Source organism: Engystomops pustulosus, chromosome 5 (assembly GCF_040894005.1).
Source record: "Engystomops pustulosus chromosome 5, aEngPut4.maternal, whole genome shotgun sequence".
Lineage (NCBI taxonomy): Eukaryota > Metazoa > Chordata > Amphibia > Anura > Leptodactylidae > Engystomops > Engystomops pustulosus.
Genome location: NC_092415.1, coordinates 137,000,996 through 137,011,898, shown reverse-complemented (window position 1 = coordinate 137,011,898; position 10,903 = coordinate 137,000,996). Strand labels below are relative to the sequence as shown.

General features: G+C 36.4%; 1 protein-coding gene across 1 annotated transcript in view; it reads left to right on the top strand.

Moving 5' to 3' along the window:
• Window positions 1-1,491: 1,491 nt before the first annotated feature.
• TNS3 (tensin 3) overlaps window positions 1,492-10,903 on the top strand; it is a 200,270-nt gene continuing 190,858 nt past the window's right edge. Inside the window, exon 1 of the mRNA XM_072153124.1 lies at window positions 1,492-1,729. Within this exon, the coding sequence (XP_072009225.1) occupies window positions 1,637-1,729 (93 nt within the window). The 5' untranslated portion in view covers window positions 1,492-1,636. The remainder of the gene's footprint in view (window positions 1,730-10,903) is intronic.

The following is a 10,903-nucleotide window of genomic DNA, read 5'->3' as shown; positions in this document are numbered from 1 at the left end:
ATCTCATTTAATAGTAAAAATTGAACAATTGAAAATGTGTATTAAGAAGGACATGTTAAAGGGACAGAAATAGGCAGGAATGGATATTTTGCTACAGTTCACATTTCCATCTATAACTGCCTTTATCTCCACTACTGTAGCTCATCCACAATAGAACTGAAGATTAGGGCATCTGATTTGACACTCCCCCTGCAGCATCTAAACATGGCTCATCTCAGGCAAAATATGACTAATATCTGCTTATTTTCATATGACTTTGGAGGAGAGTGTCATGGGTAAATGAGCAATATTATATATAAACATGGGAATTCTAGAAAGAACATTTCATACCTTATCTGATGGTGCTAGAAGTTTAATATCTGGTGATAGGTTCCCTTTAAGTTCACCTGCAAAGATCAGTGTGCATTTCAGGTTCATCCTGAAACTTCACCAAAGTCACCAAAACTTTTTGTGAAAATCATCTTGGCAAACTCATATATAAATTTAACTTGCAACTATTTAGCCTTTTTTTAGTTATTCATATTCTTGCTCCTGGTGGTGGAACTATGTTATCTTCTTGTATACTACAAATTACAACTTTTACATTCCCTTTTAGTGTTATTAGGTTGATTTCCAAGTGGAAGGTCACTGGTTCAAATCGAGGAGCAGCCATGAAGATTTCTCAAGAAAAGAGAAACAGCATTTCCAGCTCATCAATAGTGGGCTCTTGGGCCAAGCAAATGGCCAAACTGCATAATGTGAGCACCATGCCAGTTAAAAGAATACAAAATTAAGGCTGTCCATTCATTCCAAAGAAAGGAGGCCAAACCAAAAAATTTAAGTAAAAGCCCTTAAACCACTACATCTGCACACTCGATAAAATTGTCCAGTTCTTGAATCTTTTCCAGGAATCGTCATTAAGGGGTGAAAAAAAAGGAAATATACAATATAAAACACTGATATCAATAGTACAAAACTAAAATAAAAGCACAGCAACATCATTACTACATGTGGGAAGAGCGAGGAATGTGAACATTCATCATGATTTGTACATATGAAAAAACAGTGTAGGTTTTGGAGTATCTATCCGAAACACATTCAGGATCATTTATCTTTATTCTGGTACTTTGCACCTTTCATATGTCCACATCTGTATTTTAAAGATACATTAGACTAAAACACTGAAAGAAAAAAGTTGCGGCGGACTTTGCTTGGTGTGTGAAATAGTCACAATTTTTTTTGGAAATATTCAAATGCAAATATTTGCTTTTCATGTGCATGACAGTAACATGAAAAGACCTACATATGCAAGGTGAAATAATGGAGAACTTCTTGCAGCAGGGATGAGGTGCTTTGTAATGCACACACTCTCTGGATGGATATTCAGCTATTAGTTGGGAACACATGTTGACATCTGAAATGCCAAGTTGAGTCTCCTGTGTGAGGGAGAAAACCAATCCCAGTGCTGGAAGGATTAGGAGGCTGGAGGGTGTGGAGGAGGAGGCGGTGTGAGTTGACATCACTTTGTTAGCTTGCATTAGGTGAATACATCTCTAGTCCTGGTTTGAAGAATGGAGAGGAGTATTTCTCTGGGAGTTGGTTTGTGAAGCTTTTTGTAAACTCTATAAATTATTATACGGGTGTGTTTCGGAAAAACATGAGAGGAGTCTATTTTTCCTGCTGCCGTAAGAAAAATAAGAAGAAACAAGCAGAGTGTGATCTGCCTCTGCTGGAAAAGACTCTCCAAAAGGTAATGCAATCCCTCTGCTGTATTGTAGGAAAGTGGTGCATGCCTATAGAGGCTGCTGCATTGTTTATAGTGTCAGGTACTGATTTACTGCTAGATTTAGTCTTCACTTCCCTATAACCTAACATCTCAAGCTATATGAACTTGGTGCTAGTGAGGCAGTTTTTTTGGTTAGCTACATTAAAAACAGTTTTACCCTAGGGTTCTTTGCACTCTGATCAGGGGTTCCCCAGAAAACAGCAACACAAGCTCACTTGTACAGAAAGGAAGGAAAACTGATTTCAGCTTAAGGACCCTCTTCAAAGCAGTAAACACATGTAAGCCCAAATGCAGCACTGGATAAGAGTTATGTAACACTTCAGCCAACTCATATACCAAGTTACTTTGGGGCATTGGACCTCAGTAACTTAGAATTTTGCCCTAGTGGAAATATAATATAATCACTATAATGGCAATTATACAATGCTGACAAGAGCAAGACTAGAGAGAAAGATAGTTCTCTTTTGTATATGTTTCTGCCTAAAAACCTATGTTAGTTTGATTTGTTTTTACTGTTTTTACAAAATCATAAGGACAATAAAGTAAAGAATGTTGTAACCGGTTGTGTTAATATACATATTATTTTGTATGAAATATTGTTTTCTTATTTCAAAGAATGTTTGGTGACAGGTATAACAAGGACAATGAAAATAGATGTGCTTAGTCTTTGGGGCTACTTTCTAGAATACAATCAAGAATTGCTTGAATTGAATTCTCTGTTTACAATTTGTTGAGTTATTCCAGAGTATACTCTGTGTGAGAAAATGTGAAGAGGCTTATAGATTAACATCAAAGTTTAGTTGCTTTTCCTAAAACTAGAACTTTATAAAATAATCTACAGTTTGCCTACAGACAAGTGGAGATATAATTGTAGCCTGTTAAAAGACTGAAAAGAATCTAGAAATGTATATGTATCTTTAAAATGTCAATAGTGGGAACATTTAACTTATCTAAATGTATTTTATTCTGTATATTTAGTACAGTATATTCCAAATAAAATTGTGAAGAAGAATTAATATTTATTACTTCTACCATTGTTTTGCTCTTTATGTATATTTATTACAGACTCCTATTTTCAACCTTCCCGTTCTCCCAAGTGGATCTTTAGTAAAATGTTATAACAACTAAGCTATTGTATTAATATAGACAGGAAAACAAAATGGTTTTCTAACATTTCTAAAATAAAGTGAACACGGCTTCTAGGTATGAAAATGCAGCCCAATCATTCACCGTTATGATCACTGTTTAAGTGTCTTTGTGATGTATTGTTAATGAGTCATGCTTAAAGTGGTATTCCAGGAATATGAAGTCTGATACAAAAACCCATAACACTATAAATAAATGATTATAAGAAAACTCAATGTCATTTGTCACAAAATGGAGCTTAAATAGTTGGATTTTATGATTGACAAAATTTTATGGGCAGAATAGGCAGAGTTATTACCAAGATGGCTGCCACTGGAAACTACAAGTCCCATGATCCTTTACTTATCAGAAACTCCTCCTCCTTCTCATGCTCTGCTCCCAGTGATGATCTAACAGACTTTCTTGCTCTGTTACCATAGTAACGATGTGTAACTGCCCTCACCTTACTAGCCAACTATAGAGCATGGGCAGGACATGCGATGTGGACATGTGACCAGCAGCCATCTTCTGTCCTATGTCTGCTCCGCAGGGAGAAAAATCAACAGACTGATTTAAGGGCCGGTAGCTTTTGTAATTCTCCTTCATAATGTATGTCAACAGCATTATTTGCAAAGGGAGCAAAATATTGGTTAGTTACATACGCGTTGTAAGGCTACATTTATACCTTATAATGCAGCAGACTACGCTTTTTCCTCTTGTAGCAGTATACTCTCAGGATAGGCCATTAGTGGCTAAGAGAAGGATGCAACTCTACGCCATCCATTCCCAGCCTCCACTGAGCTTATGCTATGGGTGTACCCCTAGTGATGTAACTATCCAAATATGGTCATTTAAATCACTAAATGTTCAAGGTATCTACCTTGAACATTGGCAGCAGCGAATCACTGACTTGTGCTGATGTCTGCACCAAAACCAAAATGGAGTACATATCCCATTGTATGAGCATGCAGCGGGATACGCTGCTGCCCTACATTGTTAGGATATGTGTGGAGGATTGCTGAAAGGTCCCTACAAAGGAGGTAAAACAAAAAATGATTAGAATATAGCCTAAGACTATCTTCACACTATGGTTGTGCCCATTAGCAGAAGTATATGTATATTTTACATTGAATATTTGTGTATATTCTTTGTATATCAACAAATATATGGTCCACTGTTTGACCAAATAGGTTTTAAATCAAGTTTAAGGACATTTTTAAAATAATGTAATTGAACTTTGTGATGATCACAGTTCATTATCACTACAAGGGGTTCTGCACTCTTGTTGAAATAAATACAAAAATACATGGCCATATCATTGGCAAGACAATAGTCTTTTGTAGTCTTCAGGACTTCAGTGCAGATTGCTTGATGTGTTCTTTTTTTCTGTGACTGTTTAATAGTTTTTTTTTTAGATTTTTATTGAGTTTTATTCCACCTATATAATTAAGCCCAAAAAATGTAAAATGTGTATCACCTCCCACATCATGGCTTTCTTGGACAAGAATTCGCTCATTTGTGTAGCGTAAATAATGTATATCAGACATCAGCTTTTGGATGACTGACAAAGCTATGACCGCAAAATCACTTAACAAAATTAACACTGATTAAAAACATACAGGGTTTTTCACGAGATTCCAAGCCAGTTTTGGGTGAGTTCTGGGTACTTCTTTGTGCATGCTATTTTGTCTTACTGTTTATTTTTTCTAAAGAGAAATCTATTAAAAAGTGCATTTTATAATTTTCATTTTCCAAGTAACAAGTTTTTTTTGTAATAAATGCATCAAAAATCAATGTGAAAAAAAAAAAACACTCTAAGGCTTCATTCACACGGCCGTTGGGGTACGGCCTATGTCGTCCCCATAGGATGTACCATTCCGTACCTGGGGAAAAGATAGGACATGCCCTATCTGTCCCCGTAATAAGTGTGAATGTAGCCTAAGGACCTATTTACACTGATGCATCTTTTGCATTTTGCTTTGGCTTTTGTCTGTGTACGTTTCTTTGTCCACTATGCTTCAGTCGTTCCATTTATTTTCAAACCTGCAAAAATATAACACCTGATTCGCCCGCATCTTCAGTGGGGAAAAAAAAAGATCTGTCATAATTTTTTATTTTGCGGTGGACCCATAGGGGAACATTTACTAAGAATGAAGGAAACTGCATTAAAAGTGCTCTGCCTGTGTATAATGCAGGGTGGGAGAAATTCATTAAGAATGTGCGCCAGAAATCATGAATCTATCACTTCCTTGCAATGGCCTGACAGAGTTCAAAAACTTTTTTGTGGTGCACCTTTGACATAGGGTGTATGACTGACTTTGCATGTTAAATCTGATGCACGGTCCGACTAAGCGCCGGAACGTCCCCGAATTTGTGTCACATGTTGCCTAGTGCAGCTGCGCCATAAAACAGTCATGTCCAGCACTTCTTAAATACCTGTGCAAGCAGTTTACACCTAAAAGAACGTGCAAAGCCCTTAATAAATGTGCCCCATAGACATCTATTTCCTACCATGATCCTAATGCATGAAAAAAAATATAAAAGGTTCTAAAAAAAAAACCTGAAATGTGAAAACATCCATAGAAAAGAATGGTTCAGTAAGGCTTCAGTGAAAATGACTGATGAGAAAAACACCAGTTTGAAAAATGCATAAGGCTAACAGGCACATAGAGCTGAATTGCCACAGATTAAGTGCCACAAATTTGGCAGTGACTAATGCAGAGGAATTGACAATTGCAGCATTTGGATGATATTCAAACCAATTCCATCAACTACAATTCCAACGGTTTTTTACAACAAAAAACAACTGCATGTAGTTTTTAGTGTATTGCTTTCTGCTGCATGGATACCAAGGAGTAACCCCCAGTTTCGCAAGTTTAGGCCACCTACACACTTTATGTATGCTCGCCGTAAACGTGGGTAAAAATAGAACATGAACTATTTTTTCCGTGTGCACAGTACAGTACGGTGACACTGTACTGTGCGCCATAAGCATCTATAAAGACTTATATCCGGCAGCAAATTTGCGCCCGTGTGAAAGCGGCCTTCCTCTGATTATTGTTGTTACTGGACTTTTGAGGCCAACATCTATCACACATATACAATGTAATATATGTATCATCGTGTTGCATAAAGACAGGCATCAAGGCCAAGATGCCCATGGATGTCACCAATGGCGGTCTAATAATATATTTACCACTCACCTTTAAAGCGCTTTACTCCACAAGCAGTACCTACCACATTCTCTTTACCAAGCGCCACATTGCCATACGCAAACCCTCTTTTCCTATACCTCCTTACCTGTCTGACCGAAATGTCACAACTTTGGATGTTTATATGAAATTAAAAAAACTTCATTTGCAACACAACAGTGTAACTGGAGTTTACAAAGTTCTTTATACCTTAAGGGATTGGGCAACTCCTTATAGTGTGCAGCAGAAATCCTTTCTTTAATATATTAAAAAGGGGCACCTGGGGTAGACATTTCTTTAAGGAAGGGCATCTCCTGTCGGCATTTCATTCAAGGGGGCATCGGCTGTGGACATTTCATTAAAGGGGGCCATCTGGGGTGGACATTTTAGTAAAAGGGGGCATCTGGGGGGGATATTTCAGTAAAGGGGACATCTCCTGTGGAGATTTCATTAAAGTGGGGCATCTCAGGTGGGCATTTCATTAAAAGGTAGCATCTGGTGGACATTTCATTAAAGGGGCATCAGCAGTGGATATTTCATTAAAGGGGGGCTCTCCTGTTGACTTTTCAGTAAAGGGGGGCATCTGCTGTGGATATTTCAGTAGAGGGGGCATCTGTGGTAGACATTTCATTAAAGGGGGGCTCTCCTGTGGACTTTTCAGTAATGAGGACATGCTGGACATTTTAGTGGAGTAGCGGACGCATTTGCTATCATGGGGGATCTTTTGCCAGTTTTTTTTTTTTTGTTTTTATCACTTTTTTGCTGTTTTTATGAGGTCAGGTGTAAAAATTGTGGTGATACCCAATATGTTGTATTTTTTGGTGATTTTAACTTTATGTTGTATTTGATGTTTATGTGGGATGTGACTTCAGGGGACTTTTATTCCTTTTTAATATTTTTTTTAAAAATGTTATATTTTTTTTTGTCCCAGAGTGGGACATGAACAAGTGATCATTTGATAACTTGTTCATTGTAATATACAGGCAGTCCCCAGGTTACATAGAAGAAAGGGTCCAGAAGTTTGTTCTTAAGTTGAATTTGTATGTAAGTAAAAACTGTATATTTAATAATTGTAGATCCAGACAAAAAATTTTTGGCCCCAGTGACAATTGGAGTTTAAAATTTTTTTGCTGTAATGGGACCAAGGATTATCAATAAAGCTTCATTACAGACACCTTACAGCTGATTATTGCCTTCACCAGAGGTCAGAGGGGTCTGTCTGTAGTTATGGGTTGTCTGTAAGTCGGGTGTCCTTAAGTAGGGGACCGCCTGTACTGCAATACTAATGTATTGCAGAATATTACATAGTCAGCCTATGCATTCTACATACACTGACATTAGCCTGACTAACAGGCTGCTACTAAAGGCAGCCCTGGGGTCCTTATCGGACCTCAGGGTTGCCATGACAATGATCAGCACCTCCGTGCACTGCACAGAGGGTGCGGGTCGTCGCGGCGAAGCACAATAGACACCATGGTCACCATGACGTAACTCTACGTCAAGGAGCGAGAACTACCCGCATCCTATGACATAGAGTTACGTCAGGGTGTGGGAAGGGTTAAAGCTAATATGTATTTTGATTAGATTGTGAGCCCCATGGGGACAGGGACTGATTTGGCAAGCTCTGTGTAGCACTGCGCAATCTGTGTGCGCTATATAAATAAATTATTATTCAAAAAATAGACTGAGTTGGTGTTTACTCCAAGGTATCATGTGTAGGTTATATATCATGTAAAGTTGATTCCTTGATAATCTTGTGGTAATCATTACTTTCTGCAGTTAGAGGTGAATATATTCTGTAAATTCTTTTTCTGGAAACTTTGGACTAGAGAATATTGGACCAAAAATCATTCATTTGGAAAATTCACAAAAAATATTCAAAATAAATGCTAAAAAGGATAACAGAGCATAATGTTTTATGTAGCACAATTCATGAATTTCATGGATGTAATATAATAAAGGTTGCACTGAAGATTGTCAGTAGGTTGAAAATGACCTTTTTTCAATTATCATCTGAAAGACTTCTTTACATTTATTGCATTCCTCTTTTGGAAAAATTAGTCAAATAAATAAAATATAACTAGAGGTAGACAATAATTGCCAAGAACTGACCTAAATTATTTGGACTAAACATCCCTTCCAGATAGTAAATGAAATTCACAGCTGGCGTCTGAGAGGTTCAGTCAGAACTTGGTGTGCCTCTGAAATAGAACAAAGCTTTATTCTTGCATATTACATTCATGTCAGCTCTCCAGCCACATTCGAGTGCACAGAGCTGCATTTTGTCTGTTTATGTCTGCTAAGGTTTCAGCAAGGATCATTTAGGACTTTAATTCAAAACAAGTCTCTGGCAACTACTCTCCAGGGGATTCTTACTGAGTTTCAAATGTGATGCCAATTAAAGCCATAAAAGGAGGACACAATGGCTGGATTCCTTTCAAGGAGGCTCAGTGCTAATCACAAATGTGTTACTTACTTTTAAGGTATAGACTTTCAAGATAAACAATGAAGGTGCTTATAGGCAAATAATATAAGTCAATATTTTTTTTCTTTCTGGGTATTTATTGACATGCAGAGTATTATCTGAATATTTCCTTTGATTAATGTATTTTTGTAATGGAGAAAATTACAGAAGTGGACATTTGTGAAGAGGTTAAGGAGTTAACTATGTGCCTTAGATTGATGTGGGACAAACTCGCAAATTTTTGGAGGATTGGCTAGGTTTTTATGAAGGGGGTCGGGGAGTCTTGACTTTCCCCCTGATGGCATATTTTAATGAGAAAGAAGGACCAGGTTGTTGGATTTCAACATACACAATCCTTTTTTGTAAGAAAATAGCTTTTGTTTCTACTCCCTATTGAAAACACATATCAACTTTCTCTTCTGCATTATGATATCTGGGAAATTTATGAAACTGTCTAAAAGACCATAACAACCAATTAAAGCACAGAGATCCAAATCAGATTTCCAAATAGCTCTGTATGGAATAAATGCTACACTGTGATTTCAGGCTTATTCATGTTAGGATTCTGCACATTATTCCATAAGAAATAAGAAAAGAAAAACACACAACAGAGAAGCGTTATTCACCTTCTTATGATCGCTATTCTTCTTATGAACTGTAAAGAGTTCTATTACACAACTTAGAACTATGAGCCAAATGAGATGGAATGAAATGGAGGAACAAAGAACTATGTGGTGCATTCAGCCACCTTAAGTGATCTCTTATGTAACAGGTGGTTGAGCTTTTAGGGAAGATCATTAGTTTGTTTGCTATTATCTATCTTGTTTCATTTTTTCCAGGGGCTCAGATGATTTCCTTTTAACCGTCTTCACAAAGTGTGATGCTTCATTATCCTTTACAAGAAAATGTGTTTGTCTGCCTCATTGGCAAAAATCACAAATTCAAATTGAAATGTTTGTGAATGCCATTTTTATAACCTTAAGGGCTCTTTGACCAAAAAGGTTTTTTAAAGATTATTTCATTTTCGAATTTACTCCATGTATGATACAAAACCTTTAAAGAAACTGAAGAATTACTTGTATTTTAGATTCTGTCGCCAGCACTGTTGCCTTACTATGCATTGTTAATGAGTGTTATTTGATGTTAAAATTAAAAACACATATCCAGGGGATTGAGAGATTGTTTTCTTGTGACACATTGTACTTCTTGTTAGTTATAAACTTTAAGTGATAAGTTTTGCGGTTCGTTCTGAAAAAAAAATGAGAATTTGGCAAAAGTTCATAAAAAAATTCTTCACTTTCAAATTTTTAAATGTCCTGCTTTCCAAGCAGATAGTTAAAATACCCAAAAAGCTTGACAACTAACATTTCTGTAATGTAAAACCCTATACTATAGAAATGACACCCCTCAACATATGTAAAACAACTTCTATTAAGTCTATTAACCCTTTAAATGATTCACATGGGCTAAATCAAAATAGAAGTGCGATTTAGAAACTTTTGAATTTTTGGGGAAAATACACTCATTTAGGCCAGAAATTACACTTTCAGAATGAATCAAATAATTAAAAACCATGCAAAAGTTTGCAATTTCTCCCAATCATACCGATACCCCATACACCCACATCCAGGCATAGAATGAAAGCAGCGCTATTCAGAGCAGATTTGTATTGCCCATTGCACAGGCTATAAAATTAAAACATTTTTGGTAATGCAAACAAATGAGGGCTTATTATTTCCTGGGTGAGATACAATGTAAAGATAATTAATTTTGGGGGTCTATAGCTTATTCGTGAAATTTTACTATCGTGAAACTATTTGAAGGGGGACGCAAACAAAATCATAAATTTTTATTTTGGATTTTTAGTGCTTTTTTCCCGCTTGCCATCACTTTTTAAAACTTTTTTCTGAGGGCATTTGATGAAAAATTGTATATTATGGGAAGATTTTTGCGTTATCGTTCATCAAGCGTATTCAATATTGATTTAGATTTATTGTACAGATTGATATAGATGAGATGATACCAAATGTACTTTTCTTGTGATTTATATACATTTGTATTTTATTTCTTACTGGGGTGATTAAGGGACTTTTATATTATTTATTTAATATTATTATAAAATAATTTTAACTGTTTTTTTTACATTTGTAAATTTTTCAACTCTTGGGCTTTTTCAAGCCCTTACACTGCAATACACTTGTATTGTATTGCATTGTACAATGTAAGGCCCCTTCCACACTAGCGTTGCATTTCACGTCAGGGTGCAATGCATGAAAAACTGACGTTTTTGTCATTAGCGTTTTTGCGTTTTTCACGCGTGTGTTGTCCGCGTTTTATTTTTGCGTTTTTGGTGCGTTT